Genomic DNA, 24,232 nt, shown 5'->3' on the forward strand with positions numbered 1-24,232 from the left:
ATCAGCCCTATGAAATGACCCTCATCTTTAATTTCCTGCTTCTTTCTTTCTTCTTGAACTCCTCTCCATCCTCTGTTCTTGATAACTTGTAACTCACTCACCAGACACCAAAACACACACACACGCACACACACACACACACGCACACGCACACATTCAATCAGAAGACACAGAAACGCATGCTGGTGTGGCTGGTGAAGGGTAAACAATCCTTGCACTGACCAGTCAAGCCTGGGCTTCCTGGAGAATGTTTGGGCAATGCCCTGGAACTCTGGCTCTATCAAACTCTGTCAGGCACCACTGGATTCTTTGTGTATGTGTGTAAATGATAGGATAGAGCATCAAGGTGAGGTTTCAAAGTGAAGAAAATACAAAATACCCTCTCTTATCTCATCACGCCCCCTCCACTTTTCATCTGTTTTTATTACCACTTTATGTTAATAAGAGTTCATAATAATTTGTATGTCACTGCAAGTGACTATGACTGATGATGAACCTGTGCTTAAATAACATCTTTATAATGGTGAGACTGAGCTGCAAGAGTTTCTCAGTTCATCAGTAAATGTATTACCATAAAAGCAATCAGCAACTATTTTGAGATTTGATTGAGCCTTAAAGCAATTTTCTTGCATACGTAAATTGCAAGATAATGGGAAGCAATTCTAGGGCTTCTGGTACAGAAATGCTAAAATATTCGTTGTTTTAATAGTAACTTTTACTATTAAACTTAATCAGTAGACTGCTATAGGTTGTCCAACACAAGAGATCTAAAGACTAAGAGAATAGTCGATGCAGAAAGTTAAATACAGCAATTATGCGGTAAAATATGGCACGATCTGTTGTAGTGGTGTACCCACATATGGTAATTCATACCAACTCACAGAAAATAAAATCACTGGTCCTGTCGCCCTCCCCTCACCTCAAACCTTTGCTGGAGGTTTCTTTCTGTTAAAAGGGAGTTGTCCCTTCCCACTGTTGCCAAATGCTTGCTCATAAGGGGTTGTCAAATAGTTGGCTTTCTCTCTGTATTATTGTAGCGTCTTTACCTTACTTGGCCTGATATGATGCTTTATAAATAAAATGGAATAATTTCCTTTTTTTTGGACTCTAAGAGCTGCAGGAACAGAAGGGGTTAAGAGGAGGGAGAGACAAACCCCATGTCCATTACAGAGGCACAACTAACGCACTCTATATTAAAAGTGAAAAATGAAGTAGGTTTGAGGACCGTGCATAGCATCAAGGGCACATCCATAAATGTGATGTGCCATAAATGCATTTCGCTGCCAGTGTCCATCCATGCCTTTATGTCTGTGCAGTGGAACTCATTTGCATGTGTCTGTGTGAACAGGCAGATCGATGTAACTGAGACCCTCCAGCCATAGCTGTAAGCTGGCTGTCTTTGCGAACACGAACATGGTAATTGAGGCATCACACCATTCTCCCTTTGTCTCTATGCAAAACATGAAGAGCTAGTTAATGGTCCAGCAGCGATGAACAATGGAGACCACTTGCAATGAATGCAGTGATGGAAATAAAAGAGTAAGATAACCATTATTATTCACTGTGAGGCTGTGCACAAGGGCATGATGCTGCCTTCCTCAAAGCAAGAATTTATTTAAATACTTGTGCTGTGTGTGTGTCAGAGTATGTGTCTACTGAGAATAAGCACCCTGTTGAATTTTATGCTTTCTCTACTACAGTGCTGTTGTCTTCACTTGACTATGTCTGCGAATGTTTGTACATCCATTCCTATATTTTCCTTTAAAAATGTTTGACTGATATCCACCAATGTGTATGACGCTGCTGTGAATGAACAGGACCCAGTTTTTCGCCCAGCTGAATCCATCATTGCCCCGTTTGTCTGGATCTTGAATTGGTCGTGGTGTCTATAACACAGCCCCTCTTTATACACACATACAGAGAGTGTAGCTGTGGAAAAAGCCCACTTTACTTTGTATGGTTGAGAGTGCAGCTTCAGTGAAGATCAGTGTATCCGTGTGTGTGTGTGTGTGTGTGTGTGTGTGTGTGTGTGTGTGTGTGTGTGTGTGTGTGTGTGTACGGAGAAAGAAAAGAGGATGAACAAAAGCTATACAGACAAATCTTTGCACAATGTGTTGGAAAATCTCGCTGGACAGACTGAACAGTTGAATTGCAGCCAAATGGAAGAAGAAAAAAACATATGCGTGCATGTGTACTGTGTGGGAATAGATATTTGCCCTCTACTCATGTGCTGCATATATGATTGAGAGTACAGTAAGAGTTGCGAGTCTGTGTGTTACTGTGTAGGCGTATTTGAGGTGAGATGGTAGAATTCAGAGTTGGGCATGAGTCAAAGAGCAAAATGTTTGGAACAAGCAGAAATCCACTCACTCCCTTTGTCTGCTCAGCTGAATAAAACATGTAACTACACGACAAGATATTCAGCTTCCATATCATAAAATCATTTAATGTTTAACAGTCAACACACTCAAGTCTGGCAAGTTATGTTAATATGTATTCGGCAGTTATTATGATTGCCTACATTGTCTTTAGTAATATATTGCAATGCATGAGCCTGTGGCACCAATGTAGTCATTGCAGGGAAATGTGCAGCAACATCTACTAATCACCGGGGGACTAAAAGTCCAATTAATTACTTAAACACCTAAGCTCACAATGCCCCACTTTACAATTTTTAAAAAGATTCCATCATAACAATTATCTTATCAAAATTGCGTCATTAAAAATGACCCAAACTGAACCTAATTGTACCAGACTGCCACTTTAAGCCCAGCTGTACTAAAAGAAAACAGAATATAATAAATAAATAATTAACAATAATAACTATAATAATTTGAAACAAAAATTGAATTTAATTAAACTGAGCAATATGCAGAAAAAGATTTCCCTGAAGCGTGAAGAGTAATTTGCATTAGCTGTGAGTCATTTTGGTTTAAGGTTAAACGTTAGTTCAGTTTAACAGTTTTTTATCCTTACTGAAAAAGGTAGAGTAATAAAGCTGAACGTTCCACTCTCATTATAAAACAACGTTAAAAAAAGACCCTTTGATTCAGTGTAAACCCAAGAGGTAGAGCGAAATCACTTTGCAAACCATGTGTCTGCCGTTATACAAGTGACACTACCTAAACCTTTCATCTCAGCTGTTTTAAACAGCTCCATTTCTCTATGTGGAAACTAATTAGAGAGCAAAGAACTATGAACTTCGAGCCAAAAAAATGATCAAAGAAGGTTTTGACCCTGCCAACATTTTCCCCCGGGTGCGGACAGCGCCATTATCAAGCTGATGTCTTTATGTTGCATATTAAACGATGGTGAGCGTGGCTGCACAACGCAGAATCACTGTTAATGTATGGTCCTTTCACAGGATCCTCTCTTACAGACAGATTACTATAATCTGGATTAAGATGGAGCTGCATGTGATGGTTAACTTAATATGCAGCTGAGTCTATGATGCGTACGAAGTGTGTAAAAAGATACTAAAATCTGGGAAGGCCTTCACGAACCATAGGGAGTGGCTAGGGACTTAATCTACTGTGTGCATGTTTACATCAGTATATTCATATCTACCTCCTCCAGATGAGCAGTCCAGCTCCCATGGAGAGCAGCATAATGAGGGCAGCCACAGACACGACAACAATGATCACCACCGGATTCTGTTCACTGGACGCCAGTGCCACTGCAAATAACAAAACATAGTTATTACACATATAAACAAACACACACACACCTTAACCGAACAACATAAGTAGCAGTTATGAGCCTAGGAAAGAATCACAGGGACATTTGTGCACATCATCTTGCTGACATTCAGCTGAAGAAGAACACGAGCTGAGGACAAATTATGAAGAAATTTTTTTTTGCTTTAGTAAACAAGAAGCACTGACATCAACAGAACAGCCTCATCTTTACAGTCACTGAGTAGTTGTTCTAGATGCTGTTTTATACTCTAGTGTATCAGCTGACATACAATTATGCACATTTTCATATTTTAAATATTTCTCATCCATGTTAGTTTCAAATGTTTAGAGCTCGCTGTTGAACTCGTCTGTGTTGCAGTGGGCGCCTGCTACATCCTGTTTTCTTACACTACCTACACCTGGTTCCTCTCGCTGAACATGTTACTTATCCAAACTGCATTTTAGTTTAAACTACACCTTAAAGCACAGTTAGAGTCAAACATCCAGCCACAAACAATGCAGTAATTTTCAAGCTTTTATTGCAGGTTTAAGGTTGACAGGACGACATGTTGAGATGTGTTTTCCTACAGTTTCTTTCCTTTGTTTTCATTGTTACTTTACCTTCGTGCATGTAATGCATGATTTGGTCAGTTCTTAACTGAGTGGGAAGCACAATTCCAAGCTGTTTAGGCTTAAATGTCAGTGTTGATTAATATTCACCGTCTCCCACACAAAGTTAATTGACAGATAAATGTAATAAGCTGTATGCTTTGTTAGTTGGTGATGCAGTATGTGGGGCGATTTTATGAACCCACGAATAACAAAAACAAACTTCTTGAATTGGACAGCCAGCCAAAACCTTTAAGAAGTGTCTTTGTGCACGTCAGCACCGCTTTTAGCCACTCACACATTTGAATCTATTCTACTGTGTCTACTGTGTCAAAACTCTTTTAAGAGGAGAAACTTGTATGAGGCTAAGACAGAGGCTGTTTTAACGCTGTGAGAGGGTGCATGATGGCATGTGCACAGTTCACATCACTCGTGTCAATTTTTCTGCCTTAAGCCTCAGTTACATTTTCCACGTCCACGAGTCCACTCGGGTCTGCTCGGTCTGAGTGACAAAGTGTCGTCATAACACGGGAAGCGCGAAGGTCGGTGCAGATGTCTGTGCGCTTGGCTGTTTTTTTGTGACCGCGCAGACTTGTCAGCAGAGAACTGATATTATGGTTGCCCGGCCATCGAGTCTCCAGCTGTCCGTGTCCACAACGGAGTATAATCAAGGCTTTAGACACCTAATGGTGCCGACTGAACTCCTGATCTAATTCGCTGTATTAGAGCTTGGACAATTGTCAGTCATTCTGATACGGAGATTAATTTTTCAGCTAGATGCGATTTTGAGATCCATGATAAAGTCACAATTGCAAGTGGTCAGATCAGGAGCACAGAGAGTGCTGGAGGTAGGGCCTAAATTTGTATCAAGGAATCACAAAACGTTTCGATCACACATTATAAAAGTTTCTGCAAAAGTAATGCACCCCTCTGGTGCGAAGCAACACCGCTATAATACTATAAATTCTCAACATTCCTCTTCCTGGAGAAATACAATGGTTGAAAAAAATATATTTGTGAAAAGTACAAGGCAAGAAACAAGAAGGATACCAGCCAAACCCTGAGGTGGCATAAGGGACACTATATCAACAGGCGCAAAGAAGAAACATTTCACGGCTTACTGCTAATATCTTGAATCTTCACACATAATCTTAGACACAGTCACATCCCATATCTGTCTCACTAGCAGCACGCCTCATTGTGTGGGCTGGCCAGGTGCCTGCACCGAACGCCTACCCAATCTGCCTGGGCTAAGAGAAGGGAGTGGGGAGAAAGGAGAGAAATGAAGGAGGGGAAGGGGGAGGAGGAATAAAACTGCTACTCACACTCGCCAAGTGTCTGCAGCTCCAGGGGAGTGCTGTACGCCCCGTAATCAATGGGTGGCGGGGACGAGGATGAGGATGAAGAGGAGGATGATGTAGAAGAGGAAGAGGACGTAGAGGAGGAAGATGAGAGCGGGGAAGAAGACAAGGCTGAGGAAGGAGCTGGTGTTGAGAAGGGGCGGATGAGGAAGACATATGTGGTGCCGGGCTTAAGGTTGTTGACACTGATCCGTGTGGCGGCAGTCTTCACAGTAGAATAACTCTGATCCTTTTGTTCCTGCAGAGATCGAAAGAGAAGTGAGAAAGAGGGAGGGGAAAAAAACAACAAAAGAGAGAAACAGGAGAGGAAGAGGTGGAGGAGTTAGACGTGTAGGAGGAATTCATTTGTGAGAGGGATCATTCGTTTCCGAGGCACAGTTTGTAATTCTGGGAGATGTGCAAGACAACTTTGTAACAAAATCAGAGGCTTCGGCAATGTTTCATTTATTGAGACAGTGTTTCAAAGAGTCAGACAGTTTGGCACGACGAGTTAGGAGTTTTTAACTTGCTTTTAATAAGGGAGCATTACTCATTGCTTTGGGAATAAATTATAAAAATTCCAGAAGGCAGTAACAGTGCGACTCCGTGTAAAGTTTTTAGAAAAACAAATATGGTGCTCATCTGTTGATGAGAATGAGTGACACCTTCTACAATGCAGAAAAATGGGCTGAGTGAGTAACACATTCAAATAATTGCAACACTTGCTTTGTAATATACTTGGTTTTGCATGTTATTTGCAAAACATCTCCATTTATGGATTCTTTCTGATTCTGATTTCTGAAAACAGCAAGTATAAGAAGTCTGCCATGATTGACACGGATTCTGGTTCCCAAACAATGAATTTTAAAGCTTTTGGCGACTCCCTGACTTTGTGCAGCATCTGCATGAAGTTGATCTGATGGTTTTTATGAAAAATGGAATTTTCCCCAAAAGCGTGTGTGTGAAGGTCATTGTAGTCTAAGGAGCTTGGATTTCTTTAAGTTGCTTGAAGACGTTTCACCTCTCATCCGAGAAGCTTCTTCAGTTCAGTTCCATAGAAGGTCCATTGTGCCTCTTTGGGGGACACTCCTATAGGGCTTAAATCTGGGCCTCTCCATGATTTGACCTTAGAACTGAAGAAGCTTCTTGGATGAGAGGTGAAACGTCTTCAAGCAACTTAAAGAAGTCCAGATGCTTTTCTTTCCAAGCTCCTTAGACTTCCCAAAAGCTTCTTATTAAGCTTAATCTTGGTCGGCAGGTCAGATTTTTATATGGATCTTATTAAAAAAAAAAAAGCAATAAAACATATCACATCATCATGAGCTTTAGCCTAGCTCAGTAGCAAATGTTAGCATGCTACAAAGCCTATCTGAGCGTGATGGAGGGAAAAAAAAAAATCCCCCAAAGCATCCGTATGTTATGGTATTATTGTGGCATTATGATGTGAATAAAGCAGCCACCGTGCCCACATAGAGAGCTGGTACATCTCTATGTTTTGTTCATTTGTGAACACAGAGGAGGAAATAAAGACAGCAGAAAAGTCAGATGAATGACACACACACACACACACACTGAAATAAAAAGAGATTAACTGAGAAACAGAACGGTTGCTGCTGCATAATGAGCGTACCCTGCAGAGTGAGCTAAGCTATGTGACAAGAGCTGACAGGAGAGAACTGAAGAGGAAAATTTTGGGAGTCTATGTAGATCTGAAGCGCGCAACAACAACAGCACTCTGAGCTGACACTTTCCAAAGTCAAGTAATGAATACACCGAATTAATCATCATTAGTCATTAACAGTGTTAATCGTTCTTATTGTCAATAATGTTTTCTAATTATTATTCAAATTACAAGTTTAAATAGTTCAATTTTTAAAATGTTTAACAAATCATTAAATTAAACAAGTGATTTTAAAATATCAGTAAACACCATGTGGGCTCAGACGATGACTGTGCACTGTGGTAAAAGAGACAAAGAAAGAAAGAGGCAACATGCTGACTAAACAAAGCTTTTCTTTCTTAAACTTTAATCGGGTTTCTGCATTACCTTTTCATTTCATGGCTGTTTAACAATTTTCCTGTCTTACTGTCAGTTATACTCCTTCTATCACTTAAATTCTCTTTACTCATCTGTTTCCCACATTCTGCTTTTCTTCCCCTACACGCAGTCCCACTAAGCGCTTTTTCATTTCTTTCTATCGCTGTCTTACAAGCATATTTCCAACAAGTCATTTCCCCATCTTCCTCTGTCTCAAATACCCTCTTCACCCCTCTCTTTCTATCTGTTACCACAAAAGCTTTTTATCCCTTCAAAGTACACCACAATATTCCTCTTGTTACCTCTTCTTTACCCCGCATCTTTCCCCACCCACCTCTCTTCTAGATTTGTTCCCGTCTCTCTTTTTTCATATAAAGATCTGGGAGTAGAGCAGCAAGGAGCGGAGCTTTAATAAATATGATGAAGCATAGGGAAGAGAAGAAAATGTGAAAACTGGTGAGAGCTTGCCACAGCCAAACACAAAGACCTGGCATTGCCAGAAAACACAGTGTGTGAAAATAGACAAGTGTGAGTGTGACAGCTGTCATTTTATGTCCACGACAGATTTACTGTAAAGACTAGTCGCAATCTGCTATGCTATGCAAATGAGCGTGACACGGCAGATGAAATTACAGCGGGTGTTCATGAAAGAAAAAAAATTAATAAAGATATTCATTTATACATTAACTGGGCTATGAATGACTCTGAAAAAATTCTGGAAACAATAAATGGTTGCATTTGAACATATGGCCTTCTGTGATTCTGTAGGGAGTGTTAAAATGTAGCAATCTCGGCTTTTGTGGGAATAATTTTGACCTCTCAGAGCAGCTCTTTAATGTCCTTTCATCAATACAATGGTACTATTATAGTACATGTGAAAAAGAAAATTAGTAACGAAAATACAAATAAAATCTAGATTAAAAAAAGCACAAGTGAAATGATTTCAGAACTTGGAAAAATCCTAAAACAAAACAAAAATATAGAGTTTTGATATTTGTTGGTTTGGTGTAAATTTTATTACAACTTGCCTGACGAGGCATTGATGGAGGTGATTATTATTGTAATACCTGTACTGATTTTTCATATATACCTCCAGCTCAAACAGCTGAAACAAGAAAATCTCTGAAAACTGAAACTAAACTAGTTTAAAAAAAACAAAAAGTCAAACATGAAATAATAATAAAAACTAATAAAAAAATATAAGACATGAACATGAAACATAAGCCTGTTAGAGCTGTGTGGTACACGTCTATTATAGTGGCACGGCCTCCCTGTTTATCTGCACTCTGTTCTGTACAGCAGGTTCTGTACTGCTTGTTCTTGCTATTAATATTGATAAACCTGTTATAGAAGTAAATTTGATCTTTAATATCAGCCACGAACATATCTCACTTCATTCTAATGGCAAAGAAAGAACCTCCAGAGTGCTGAACTTTTCCTCCAGTGAGTTGCTGAATGCTATTTATATCAAGCAAACACGAGAGAAATTAAAGTTTACCGCAGCTTCACTGCAGTGAGGAGTGGGTTTAGAAAATTTGGTTGGGCATCAGAAAGTCACCAGAAAACAACGGACTTCTGAGGGGCTCCATATGATGCATGTCATTCATTTTGTAAGTTCTTTCCACTATAGTTGGTACCTTTAAGTCTTTCCTCTCTCTCTTTGCACCGATCTGTGCATATCTAATAGTAATCTTATCTGTCTCAGGCTCTGGAGCTGCATGTTCCTGATCTGCAGTTACTGTCCCAACAAACCTGCAGGGCATTTATTTTTATATTGCTTGCCGTGTCTCTGTGCACGTCTTTCATGTTTGCTTTTCCTTCATCCCACATGGTGAAAGTAGATGGCCAACCTCCCAGAGCATGATTCTGCTGGAGTTTTTCCACTTTCTTCAGTAAAACTTGTGTTTTTTCCCCCCTCCTCTACAAATAAGACTGAATTCAGCTGATATTTATGATGAAGTAACAGCACATATACCTTTTCATAGTATTTGACTTCATATCCAGTCCGGCTGCTGTTGGGATGAGAGGGCTCTCTCCACACCAAGGTTATGCTCTTCTGTTCGATCTTCTCTGCTCGCAGTTCGCTGATAAGAGATGGTGCTACAGAGGGAAAGGAGGTGAGAAAAAAGAGGAGAAAGCTGAGTTTAGGTATGGTGAAAATACAGTGGCTACAACTATGATGTCTACCTTGACTCAATGAGCAAAGGTTAAAGAAGGAGTACCATCAACTCTCTTAGAGAGAAGAAGCAGGCACTTATATATAGTACACCTGACAGGATTTCCAGATCAAAAGGAAGAGAGGGAAAATGTCTGCATGAGAGGGCTCATAGGAAAGTCAGGTATAAAGTATGAGAGGTAAGAGATTAAATACTGAAGCTAAAACATGTCAAAGCAGGTAGCTGCCCATGAGTAGACAAAGGCTGTCTCCCTTTTTCCGTGTGTGTGTGTGTGTGTGTGTGTGTGTGTGTGTGTGTGAGAGAGAGAATGAACAGCTCCCAGATCCTGTACATCGGGATTGACAATATATCAATACCAATATGGGCTGAGTGACAAGTCTTTATTGACACAAGACAAACAGACAGAGGCACTCTTAATCTTAACTTTCTATTTCTTCTCCAGGTCTCTTAATTAAACTGACCTCACTTCAGTGTTTTCAGACTGAATCCAGAAAACTGCACTGGAATTTAGCCTGACACATAATTTGGCTCTTATTGATCACGCCAGTGCAATACATGAGGAATGATTCTGTTCAAAGCTCATCCAAATTTAGATGCAGCGCATAATGACAGTTGCTCACAAAGCAAACACTCTCATTACTGATGAAAAACTAGTTCTTTGATTCTGTGTCAACAAATGACAGGCTGCGCATAGTATGATAATCAGCAAACACCACCCACTCTTGCTTAAGTGCTAATTATACGGCTAATTATACCATGTGTAATGAAGTTGCAAAAAGGGTTGCCAGTCAAAAATACTAAGAAAAATTATGCGGTGTATTTAGCTTAAAAGGCCTTTATGTTAGGAAGGAGTGGTGCCATTAAGGCTGGGCGACAGGGTGAAGTGGCAGAGAAGTTTACGAGGGGGATTTCTAGATTTCATTTACTTAAATGCACATCAATACCTTTAATAGCATTCAAAAATATCCAATTAAGTTCCATATTTTCTGTGGTTTATTTTACTTCCCTTTTGTAGTGCTTGCTCTTTTTTTTAACCTTAATTCATTCCGACAATAGTTACCGATTCAGTTCTTTCCAGGTCCATTTCTTCCTTATCTCCTCCTTGACCTTTAGCCATCAGTTTGTCTCATTGCTCCTCGAAAAAGGCTACACTAATGAATATTTTCTGTCTGTCACTCACACGTGAACACATGAAATACTGCACACATATACACATGCACGACCTCCTCTCAAACAGCAGGATAATAGTCATTTTAGGCAGCAGATCAAAGGCGATCTGTCAGCATTGCTCTCTCTCAGTGTCCACCTCCATCTGTCATTTTTTTATGTCGCTGCAAACACAGGTATAATGCATTTTTCGTGATAACTATGTGACTTTTTGTTTCATGTTGGAAGTAAGGATGTATATCCATATGTGTGTATAGGCTGATGTCAAGTTTGCCAATGGCCACTGCAATCATAGATGCGTTTTATTTTTGCCCAATCAAGCTGAAAGAGGGAAATCCGGGCCATATGGAGACTATTAGTGTGAAAAAAGGATTCAAAAATTGATTTTTTTTTCTTTTTAATATAAAAGAATCATTTACTTGGATTCAGTGATATTAACACTAGTTATCACCAACACACCAAATAAATCCAGACATTCCTCAACAGCCGTCTCAGAAGGATTCTCCACATTCGCTGGGCAGACACAATCAGTAGCATCAAACTATGGGAAAGAACTTGTCAACTTCCAGTAGAGGAAGAAATCAGGAAGAGAAGATGGTGCTGGGTAGGGCACGCTTTACGCACATCGCCAACCAACATCACCAGGCGAGCTCTCAGGTGGATCCCCCAAGGCAAGCAAAAGAGAGGCCACCCAAGAAACTCCTGGAGAGGACACCTCGAGGCAGAAGCAAAGATGATGGGCTACACCTGGACCCACCTAAGAACGGCCCAGGACAGAAATCTCTGGAGATCTACCTTTGGCGGCCCATACCCTGGGAGGTGCGACAGGCAGTAGCAGTAATAGTAGTATCACCAAGATATTAATACTCACTGAACACTGTATTAGTTAAACCTTGCTAGAACCTGATAGGAGGATTTTTGCCTTGAGTACTGCCTTAATTCTTCAAACCATAGTTTGGATTAAACAAAATGCTGAAAACACTCTTCAGAGATTTTGGTCTCTGGTGACATGACAGCATCACATAGATTTGATGCAAATTTGTCAGCCGACTCTCCTTTTCCAACACATCCCAGAAAGCTCTACTGGAAATTTGATGACTGTGGAGGCTATTTAAGTATCGGGAACTCATTGTCATTTTCGGGAAGCAAGCTGGAAATGATTTGATCTTTGTGACATGGTGTTTTCTCCTGGCCTAGCCTCAGCTTCTTCTTGTTCTTCTCTCTTCTGCTGCTTTAAGGTTTGATGTGTTCAGACATGGGTTTAAAGATACTCTTCTGTATATCCTGGGTGTAATGTAAAGAACCCTGGTCATTCTCCTCCGACCTCTGACATCAACAAGGCATTTTCACCCAGATAATGGGCGCTTATTGGATATTTTCTCTTTTTCGGGCTACTCTCCATAAACTCTAGAGATGGTTTTATGGAAAAAACCCAGCAGATCAGCATTTTCTAAAATGCTCAGTCCTGCAACAACAGTCCCTTAAATCACCTTCATTCTGATGCTCAACTTCAGCAGGTCACCTTGACCATGTCTTCAGTTGCTGCCATATGTGTAATCAGTTTATTCTAATAAGCATTAAGAGTGAGCAAAGGTTTTAAAAATAGACATACATATTAAGAGCAGTTAGAGATCTTTTGAAAATATCATCATTACTTTGAGTCCTCAAGGTATTCTGAAGGATATTCCTGCATAATGTGAACACGGTACATTGTACAGATGCATACACAGTAGGGGGAGAGTAGTCGTGGAAGCTCTAAAAGTTGTTATGATGTTAATGAACACGACACACGAATGTAAATAGACATAAGCAAAGAAATTATTTGCGGTGATTAATGAATATGCATGGGCATTAATTAAGTGGGAAATAGAATAAAGGATGTAGATGGTATAGTTAGAAAATAAAGGGATTACCTCCACGATAAATGAAAGGACTAGACAAACAAAAATGGAAATAGTATAGGTATTGGGAGGAAAGAAGAAAGCGAAAACTGTTAGTAACACTTGAAAAGGTATTTAGGTCAAAATTAAATTTTTACCATTAAAAAAATCATTAAGCTTAATGTGTTTAAATTACAGAAAATAATTACCTTTTATGTTTATGTGTTTAAAAAACTGCTGAGCTAATGAACACTATTACTTCATTTTTGATACAGATGGCTCACACCTATTTTCTCTATGATTTATTTCCTCTGTTAAAAACATGCACCCTAAATAGATGGAAAATTTATAGGAATCTAAAATACGTAATCCTAATCTTATTAGAGCTCAACTATTTTGAGTGAATGCTTGAACAGACAGTCCCTACTTTCTCAAAGCCTCTGACACTCAAATACAAGAAGAAAGGTAGCTTAACATACTAAAGCAAGAACACAGTGTCAGCCTGCTCTGGAGGCTATTGTTTGCTATTCTTTCCTTCCTTCTATGCTGAATTATGCATAAGACTATTCCCTTCCTCCAAACCGTGGATCACATCACAGCTCAATCTGACAATAAACAAGTGTGCACTACAATGCAAAAGTAATACAAAGGTTAAAGTGGTGCTTCCACCTCAGCAAAGAAGCGCTGTAACTTGTTCGCCAGACAAACTAGCATCAAATTCGCCCGTATTTGAAGTGCTTTAGCACATTGGTTGTGCAGACTGTACTATTACTTTTTTTCTGCCCCGCTATCTACCAAATGTTTCTTTGAGAACAGAGTAGGGTTCATCTCTACTTTCAGCAGATTTACACATTTTGAGGTTATATTTTTACAACAACCATAAATACAAAAAAAGTTAGGACGCTTTGTAAAATGTAAAACAGAATGTACTGAGTTTGGAAATCTCACAAACCCATATTATATTCACATTAGAAGACTGAAAACATATCAAAGGTTTAAACCAAGACATTTTTGCTTGTTTAGTATTTTTGATGGCAGCAAGACGGCTCAAAAAAAGTTGGGATGCGGGCTTCAAAAATTCAGTGGTACTAAACAGAAAGAGCTGGAGTCGAATTTTGCAATTAAATGTGTTAATTGGCAACAGGTCAGTAACAAGCGACAGGCAGAGTTTCTCAGAAGTTAAGATGGGAAGAGATTCACTAATTTGCAACAAACTGTGTCTACAAGTTGTGGAATAATTTCAGAATAATGTACCGCAATGTAGAATTGTCAAGATCTTTGAAATGTAATCATCTTCAGTACATAGTATGTATTAAAAACGGACATGAATCTGTTCAGAGGCTCAGGAACAAGAAATAATTGTCTGTGAACACAGTTCACCCTGCTATCACACAAATGCAGGTTGAATCATGCAAAGAAGGCACCACATGTACATATGATCCAGACACATCACCTTCTACTCTGGACCAAAGCTCATTGACAATATGCTGAGGCAAAAGTGTTCTGTGGTGAATTAAATTGAAATTTGTGCATCTTCTGGACTAAAGAATAACATTCAGCTTGGTATCGGCACACAGTTCAAAAGCCTGCATCTTTGATAGTATAGGATTTGTTAGTATCTGTGTCACTGGCCGCTTGGATGTCTGGAAAGGTGCTGACGGTGCTGAAAGGTGTGTACAAGTTTTAGAGCAACATATGCTCCCACAAACTAGTCTAGACTTTCACCAACGGAAAACATTTTTCTTAGAATGGTACATTTTCTCAGTTGAAACATCTGACGTGTTTTCTGTTGTAAATAAAATATGGGTTCATCAGATTAGAAAAAGAAGAGCCCCAGCTTTTTTGGAAAAGGTGAAAAAAAGAAAAATGGTACTGCACTACCGGTGTGCTTGATCTAGATGGCCTGAATAGTTCAGTGACTTTTTCTTTCAACTGACCCACTGAGAAGAAAAGCAGTGTGTTCCAGGACATCCTGATTTATAAACTAAGCACTGAGTAATAATATGAAATAAGAAAAAACTAATTGCTGCTTTTTGCCTTTCAGCATCACGTAGAGGAATGAGTAACACACTTTACTGCTGATTTTAGCATGACTCCAAAAATATAAAACATGACAAATCCAACATAGCGTCACATCATATTTTCAGAGGACTTTCATCCTTGCTCCCTGCGGCTTGCAACCTGGCTCCTGGGCAAAAAGCTGGTTGTGCTGGTTCTCTGTGCATTTATCATTTGCAAGGATTAAACAAAACATGAGCTCTAATTAATTAAAAGGGGGAACAAATTAATCAGAACAAGAGCATAAATTAATCAAAACGTGAAAAACGAATGAATCAAAATGTGTGCGCACATTTATTATGCACAAGATAGCATTTTGTGTACTCAATATAGTAAACTATAGCCTCAGAAGATTTTCTTTTCAGTGTCTACTGACAGGCTTAGAAGATTTAGCCATTTATGAAGGCAAGTAGATGTGAAAACACTGTCCATTCTCCACTTCAACACACACTCAGCACACACGAGCATATGGGAGGGAATCGTGACTGCATTTGGCTTTGTGTTTTAAAAGAAAGAATCGGTGCAGACTTCTCTTTGAAATGTGTTTTTGACACACATTTACACAACTACACTCACATAAAAACATATACAACTGCATGATGATTTTCAAAAGCAATATAGAAGAGGTGATGGCTATGCAATAGAAGTGCACGCCAGACATTTCCAGTCCCTGATCTTGCAGCAGAAATCGCACGGCAGACATGCTCATAGGTGCCCATCACAAAGATAAATGGCTTCTGATAAGGTCCTGTATGAATGCCTTGCAGTACATATACCAATCACTAACACAAGTATAGGTCTGTAGACTCTAAAAGGGACACTGTGAATTTTATAAAAGTGATGCATGTACAAGTATAGTAGGTATATTTTGTGACAAAATAGTAACCAGGCTACAATTAATACAACTTTGTTAGTCATTTTAAACTAGAAAGACTCTCAGCAGGGAACTTTAAATACTGGAAGTTCTTAGAAAGTTGCTGGATCATCATGAGCTTGTGAATGTCCTGGACATGCAACACATGGAAAGGAGAGCTGATACAGCCACACTACATGCCCCAGTGTGAGCAGCAGTGATCTTCTTGGGGAATCTAGAAAACTCCACCTGTTGATGTTGGTTTGACTAACATTCAGACTGGAAGGTAGCAACTATTTGCTCTTCCTGCCACATGCAAGCGTGCGTGACAGAATTCTATGTATAAATATTATGGACACATATCTGTCATGCAGTCCATGGCTTTAGGGTAGAGAATGGAGAGTGTCAGGTTTGGTGGTGTATGAAGCAGTTGGGATGAGAACTAACATCTCCAAATCAGAGGCCATAGTTCTCAGCTAGAAAAGGACGGAGTATCCACTCAGGGTCAAGAACGAATTGCTGCCCCAAGTGGAAGCAGGAGAGGGGAGCGGGAGACTGACAGACAGATTGGTGCAGCACGTACCATAACAGGGATGCTGTACCAGTCTACTGTGGTGAGGAAAGAGCTGGGCGTGAAAGTGAAGCTGTCAGTTTACAAGGTTGATCTACATTCCTACCCTCACCTATGGTTATGAGCTGTGAGTAGTGACCAAAGAAATGAGATTGCAGATACAAGTGGCAGAAATTAGATTCCCCTCAAGGGCACCTGGGCTCAGCCTTCAAGACAGAATGAGAAGCTCAGCCATTTGGGAGGGGCTGAGAGTAGAAGTACTACTACTCCACATCAAAAGAAACCGACTGAGGTGGTTTGGGCATGTGACTAGGATGCGTTCAAGGTGAGATGTTTTGGACACATCCTAGGAGGCTGTGTATTTAATTCAAAGGGACTCTGATTGGTTTAATCTTCTAAATACCACAAATGTTTATTTGAAATAACTGAAAACTAAGTGATAACAGAGTCAAAGAACAGCAAATAAGCTGACAAGTAATCACATGGATTGTGCTTGTGGATCACATACAATTGGCAAGAACACAACCGATTTATATTTTACAAAATATTTAGAGTAATTGTAATTTTTTTTTTAAAATAATGTGTGTTTTTCTTTAGATGACTAATGAAATAACTAATGGTGATTTTAAAAGAAATGTAGTTTACAAATATTTATTTATTTATGATTGCTTCTTAAGGTCAATCGATCTTGGGATCACCAGAGACTCCAGTTGTTAGTCCATGTATGTTAAATATGTTGGCGCTGAAACTAAACTCTTAAATCAATATATGTAAAGTGGAGGTTCTGACCCTGGTATCATTATTTAAATTCAAAAACTGTTGAATTTAAAATACTGAATGTTTACACTACTATAAACAGGAACAGGACATGGTATCTTAGATTTGTTTTTTGGTTTGGTCTCTGATTTGCCAAATACCAGCAGAGCAGTTAATCTCCTAATACCCGAACTCTTCCGCTGCATGAATTCTTAATTTCTCTTTGCTATTTTTTTACCTGATTTTTGTTTCTGATAAAAATGCGATTCAAATATGAGAACATTCATTTAAAATTTCGATAGAACAGTGGCAGCATAACGTCCTTGTAAGTGGATATCAGCCACTTGTAGAGCAAAATGTAGTATTTTAGTCTAGACAACCCAAAATGTGATGTCCACATATGTGGACGGCAGGTCCTAGGAGGATGTGTTTTACATTGTATGTACAGTTAAATGATTCTCACAAGTAAATCTTTTTTATTAGGATGGACTTAATACGTTGTATCAAATGATCTTTCAGCATTTTGCTCCTTAGATGAGTTAAATACAGAAGTGCAGGAAGCGATAACTTACTTTTAGAATTGTGTGAGGTTAAAGAACTGAAAAGACTTTAACAAAAACCCAGGTTCTCATAAGTTCATCTTCAGATCCACTCAAGAGCCACTGCTTTCATTGCAGAGACTCTGGAGGTTACATGGCAGCTCTGTCCTCTCTGTGGCAAGTAGATGTGTGAATAGACTTTGGCAAGAAATGGCACCCACTGCTGTAGGCTCTTGCATCCAGGTGTACGGAGGCAGCTGAGGTGCAACTGGCATCTCCTTTTTTGTTATCAAAGGAGACAGGCGGAGGAGCTTCTCTCCCCAGGGGGGACAGCACAAACAGGGCCGAACATCTCGGAGTCATTCTTACTTTTTACTTCTTCCTCACATCTGTGGATCCTCTCCCTGGGAATTCTCTCTTGCAGTCTCTCCATCTCCTTATCTCCTTTTCCCCAACACAGCCATGTCTCCGTCTTTGTTCTTAGGGGAATCTGTTGTTCCCTCCAGGTTTGTGCCTCCGCTGAGATGGCATCCATTTTCAGAAGGTGATTTGATTGTTCTACTTCTCACTAACTTGTGCTACCCCATGTGTCAACGCATATTAAAGACAGTGAATGATTGCATGCGAATCTATAATGAAAAGATATGCACAATGGTAGAAAATGTGTAAAAGTTGTAGACAGGAGTGATTGAGAGAGCCGTATCTGTCACGCATGTGCTTGGTAAAAGGGTCAAGAGGATGCAACAGTGATGATCCCTCTGGGCATAGCACCACTTACTTCTGCCTGGAGTTAAAGGGATAGTGCAACAATGAGCCTGACAGCAGAGGACTGGGAAGCAAGCGCCACTCTCTGGGATGGAAAAATGGAGCCAACACATAAGTGCCAAAAGCTCCTGTTTCTTAAATGGCCTTTTGAGCTTGGCTTCAAAAGCAAATCAGTCCCTGTAGACCAGTATGTTAAAAAGCCCAACTTTACAGGAAAAATAAACATGTTTACATGTCTGGTCTCCTGCAACTTGTCTCCTGGCTCACCAATCACTGCCTAATTTGTTTTATTTGCCACTTGGACACCTAATCCCAAATTGCAAACACAATTATTCTGCCCAGTGCATCATAAGAGTGAAGAAGAGCAAGTGTGGAACAGGAGAAAAGGAAAGATGAAGATTAATAGTAAGACCCTGCTTCAGAGCAGGGTGAGGAGATGCAGTCAGACACAGCTATTATCTGCAGTGTTTTTTATTCATATCTGTACAGGAAGAAAAGAGGAGCAGAGGTGTTTGGAGGGAATGAGTCTTGTCTAGGTGTAACGCACACACACAGACACACAAACCTGGCTGTGAGTGGGAGGAATGGTGCAGGGAAGGCACCTGGATGAAGCACATTTTCATCTCAGCTACTAAATTATACGTTGCAAGGACACAAATCCACACACCTTGGTGGATAGCTGTGTGGATTTGTGTCTAAATTTGTGTCTGTGTAGGAGACCAGCATTTGTGTGCGCAACACCGGAGAGAGTCTTAGGGCTGGCCTGATTGAATGTGTCAGTCAGTAGGTGGTTGGGTGAGAGACAGACCAGAAGAGCCAGCGAGACACAGAGGCTTTTCTGTATGACATATTCAAAAAGGCTCGATCAACATAATCCAGCTGTGCCAAAACACCATGCCCTGAAAATAGGCTACCAATAAACTGGTGAATTTTTTTTCCTGCACATACATGTGATCAAATCTGGAAAAGAAAACACCCTTAACCTGTTTACATTGCCTTTGCATAGCGTACAAATCTGGCATGAGACGCCCTCACCGGGGGGAGAGAGGCTGGGGCCAACTTCTTTAAACTGCTTTTGACAGCTGCACACTGACTGATTCTGAACACTCTCCGGGCCCAGCATGCTTTAGCCTAAAGGCTGAGGCATGGTCTGATCATGACACGTCCGTTAAGCCAGACAGCTTCTGCCCGAAGCCTCCACCAAATAAAAAACACAGGCCGCGCACAAACCCTCGCAAAAACACAAACATACAGATAGAGTGGCTGACCCAAGACTGCTGCAGGAGGTTGGCTAAGAAGGTAAATAAAGCTCTATCTGCCTTGACAGACTTGAATAAAGGGGCAGTGCGTATACACACACAAACGCTGCATCTTTACAGCCTCCATCCTTTAGCATGACACAGCAATCCGAGCATAGTCTAACTTCTTTGATGACAGGATCTGATTTGGAGTGTGATGATATTTGGATCTTTTGGATCTTCTTAAATGCAAAAATAACAGATGATGTACTACAGGTTGTTATAGAAGGTTGTTGTAAGCAGCATTTTCCAATTGTAGTTCATCTGGGAGCCAGTTTTAACTGGACAGCGGGGGAGAAAAAACTAGGATGACACAAACTTGCATCGACAAATGAATACAGATATTTTGAAAGTGTGCTTAAGTGCAGCTCTTGACTAAGAGCTGATATTACTTGAGGACTGTGAGACAGACAGCAGCTATAATGTAAAGAGTAATATAACCTATAATAAAGAGTAAAACATGAGCTCTTTTTAAGATGTATGACAAAAGCTGCAAAAATACATCCACAGTCTTCCATTTGAAATGTAGTCTTTTATTAAGTTAATAGTTTAATTATGATCAAGTGATCATGGCTGTGGATGTTTTTCCCCTTCTTTCATCCTGTTTATCCCCCTTCATGAAAAAACTTCCAAACAAGCATTCACACAAACACAAAACCGTGTCTTGAAAATTAAGGGATGGATTGACATACTAAGCATTTGGTGCATTGTTAAACCTCTGCTGGATAAACTGTACTGTAACCCCTCCCCCTGGAATTTTATGCATGAAATTGTATAAAAAGATGCACGGCGAATGAGAAAAGAGGTGTCTGTGTGCGTGCAATGTTGGTCTGATGAGCTGAACTGTCTGTCACCCACCTACCGCTGTATCAGAGAGGAGTGTACTGTCATTCAGAAAGACAGCTGCATCTCCACACAACTCGCTCTCTCTCTATTTCGCACAGCAGGACGCAGCCGCCTTCCCCTCCCCTCCAGCGACTAACCCCACAAGAAACCCAGACGGCGCGCACACACAAACGCCGCCACGCTCTCCACAGAGGCACGATAAAGACGTCGCAGAGTATTAGAGAAAGTGAGACATGAAAAGCATTTTGGAAGTTTGAACTTTTTCTCTCTAGTCTGCTTGCAACCTTAAGCGTTTTCACCTGTCTACCCTCTCCCGGCAGGGGTTTCGACAAAAGATGTGCATCAAAGATAGGCTTCATGATAATATGATTATGAGGAATACGCTGTGTCTTCGTGTCATCAGCTATCTCCGAGCTTTGCTTTCATTCATACGCATTCCTCTACAATTCCCTGAACAACAAGGAACAGCCTGTAAATCCACATACAGAGTACACACACTGAACACTGAGAGTGCCTCTTCATAGACTCCAATTATAAGCCAAGAGGTAGGCAATTAAAATTCCCATCACAGGGTGACAAAGCGTCTTAAGTGGCTGGGCTATAGTCCTGAAAAGTAGCTTGATGACTCTATTCATTTGGTGCCTGCTGAAGCCTCACCTTCCCATCACTTCTAATTAAGGAGGCAGAAAGGATCCAAATGCCTTCATGCAAAGGGCTGAAGGGGGGAGAAGGCTGAGAAGTGTGAAAGTGAAAAAAATAAAAACGGCAATTGGAAACTAAATGACAAAGAAACAATGTTTCATACCTTGGTATTTGAAGTGTCTCTTTCGTTCACTGAGTGAATGGAAAAAAACAATATTCAACCCCCCCCCCCATTATAATGCAGGAAAAGTCTGATCCCTAGTTAATTCAGACTTAAACTTTAGTTCAAGACTTAAACTTTAGTTCAAGTCTTCAAACGCAAACATGTGTACCATAGTTTTTTAAGGTACCCATTTGATTCAGAGAATCAGAGACAACCCCACCCTCAATTAGCTTCCATTCGTTTTTTTATTTTTCTGCCATAGTAGGCAATGTGAATAAGTACATTACCCAAGTACTGCATGTAACCTTCTTGTACTTCATTTAAAAACATTTTTCTATTTCCTTCTACAACCCTGCTTTAATTTTAAAGGAAAATATTACATTACTTTATTTCATTTATCTGAAAGTTTAAGTGACTTTTCATTTTAATATTTAATAGTCGTTTTGTAATAAGTTATGTCTCCTGTATATTTGGCTTGCACCCCCATAAGCAATATTTGGTTGGGCTCCCTTTTCTCATATTATGATTTTATCAGTTTTTCTTATATACATATATTATGGATATTTTGTGCAGCAAATTTGAACTTCTTTCATAAGTATTGCAAGGTCTCCATCACACTTTTTTCAGTTTGTGTGGCCTTCAGTTTTAAACATTTTATTCTTCTGCTATTCACCCTGTGCTACTTTACTTGCTTTAAGTCATCTTTCATGCTTTATGCTTCCTAACTTTTATCTCAAAACCATCTCACCCTAACGTTTGTCCACACACAACTTTAAAAATGTACAGTATTAAGCAGTTTTGATATGTACGTCTTTAAAAATATGGTTTCAGATCGTTGTTTCTTCTTTTAAGTCTTCTCGCTTTTGCTCTTCACCCCTGCTCCCTTTTCTCCACATCCAGGCGTTCTCCTCACAATGCCACACCGCTCTCTTCTCTATCCCTCTACTTCTATATTCATTCCCCTCTCCTCTCCTCCCTTTATGCATCCATCTCTAAGGCCTATGTATCTCCGCGGGGACCAGCCATCTCAAAGCACGGCCAGTAATCCTCTCAGGATATTGAAATGCCAATCCTTCCTCCCTGACCTGCACCTCCACCCCATCTCTACAGCTACCCTGCAACCCTGTCTTCTTCCCTGCCTTAGCTAAAGGGCTTTGGATGTATCACTGGGGGCCAAGACATTCATCCAGAGACCAGTTGGATCTCACACACACACACACACACACACACACACACACACACACACACACACACACACACACACACACAGAACAATTCTGAAGCAAGATATCATCTTTTTTTAAGAAAAGAAATGAAGCATGGACCAATGTACAGAAATTATGTCATGCAAGCACAGCAAGGTATGGCCATAGACACATGGTCTGGTGCACTCTTTCACTTATATATGCACCCCTAATCCACCCCGATATGGCTCCCCATGAGCCTTAGGGAAAATTGATCTCCCGTTTACCCAGCTCATGTCCCATCCCCTCCAGTTTCTATCCCCTACTCTTCCTTTTCCCTATTATCCATCCTTGACACGCCATGCAAAACTCCCCTTTCCCCCTGGTGGCCTGGAGAGTCCTGATAAAACCCCATCTGCATGGGAGGATGTGCATGTGCAAGCATCCAGTTCAACTGCATATTTTCAAAGAATTCAATTTGTATGTCGTTTTTTGTAAGGTTTAAAGACCGACAGTGTCTAAACTGCTGTTTCTAATGATTTGCATAAGATTCTGATTTTCCAATGAAAGCGGGCAAAGGGAGAGAGAAGCTTGTGTTTGCATTTTATAGATGAAAATTGCCCCTGGTGTATCTTGCATGTGCGGCTGGGGCGGCGGGTTAACATGGTATAGTATCCAGCAGCACTTTCTCTCAGCAGCTCGGTTCAGATTGTGCCCTTAAGTTGTCAGGCTTTCTCCACCCTCAGCTGCCAGTCAAAAAATGCCACCCACTGCTAACAAGCTTACTCTGCACCGAAAAACAAATATGGTGCAATCAGGAAAGGTGGGAGAAAATAGTCCTAAGAGAGAGAAGAAGAGAGATGGGGGAAAAGAGGGCAGTGGTGATCATGTCAGGACAGGTGATGAAAAAGGAGAAGATAGCGGAAAGAGTGGCAGTGAGTAGGAGAGAAATTACCATCTAAGAATAGTGAGCTTATGGGGAGAGCAGGGAAGGATGTGGGGAGGGAAATGAGGGAGGAAATAGAGGGTAAAAAAAGACGAGATCGGTTTACAAAGGAAGGGAGGAGGTTAAGAAAAAGAACAAAGTAATAAAGAGATGATGAGGTGGCTAGAGAAAAAAAAAGGCCAGAGTGTGAGTCTGCTGATATGTGCTAGCTTTGTTCCAAATCCCTACTGCAGTATTTATAAAGGTCAGCGAGTTTTGATATGTAAAGTCTCGGTGGGGAGGTGCACACACAGGTGCGGACACAAAGCTAAGGTCCGTACAGAAATGCTTTTTGCAATTCTGGAGCTGACCTGGCTTTACAGAACTTCAGACGATATCCCGCAGATACATAAAAATCAGATGAACAACAAAATGAAAACCGGACTTATCATGCAGCGACAATAAGACCAAGTGAACCATTATTGAATTTGTTTGCAGGCTTTGTATGTCAAGTTTTAATATTGCGTCATTTTAATGATCACTTCCGCTTCTATCTGATAAAACTGAGCAGATCCTTCATTGACCTTGAGGTAAACCTCTCCCAGAGGACTTTCAACGGAGGGTAGCTCTCCTAGAAAATGCAGGAATTATTCTGTGGCACATTTCACACACTTTTTTTTTCTTCCATCTGTCTCACACCACACATACAGACAGTATTAAACACCACACACTAAATGTCAGCCG

General features: G+C 40.3%; 1 protein-coding gene across 2 annotated transcripts in view; it reads right to left on the reverse strand.

Annotated features, from left to right (window-relative positions):
- Positions 1-24,232, reverse strand: part of LOC102303382 (ephrin type-A receptor 7) — a 162,982-nt gene that overhangs the window by 21,235 nt on the left and 117,515 nt on the right. For both annotated transcript variants that reach the window (XM_014338897.2, XM_042224782.1), the window contains exons 6-8: positions 9,640-9,764; positions 5,612-5,885; positions 3,568-3,676 (exon numbers count right to left, since the gene is read on the reverse strand). In XM_014338897.2, coding sequence (XP_014194383.1) covers positions 3,568-3,676; positions 5,612-5,885; positions 9,640-9,764 — 508 coding nt within the window. The remainder of the gene's footprint in view (positions 1-3,567; positions 3,677-5,611; positions 5,886-9,639; positions 9,765-24,232) is intronic.

Source organism: Haplochromis burtoni, unplaced genomic scaffold, assembly GCF_018398535.1.
Source record: "Haplochromis burtoni strain Fernald_Lab_line unplaced genomic scaffold, NCSU_Asbu1 Contig_149, whole genome shotgun sequence".
NCBI lineage: Eukaryota > Metazoa > Chordata > Actinopteri > Cichliformes > Cichlidae > Haplochromis > Haplochromis burtoni.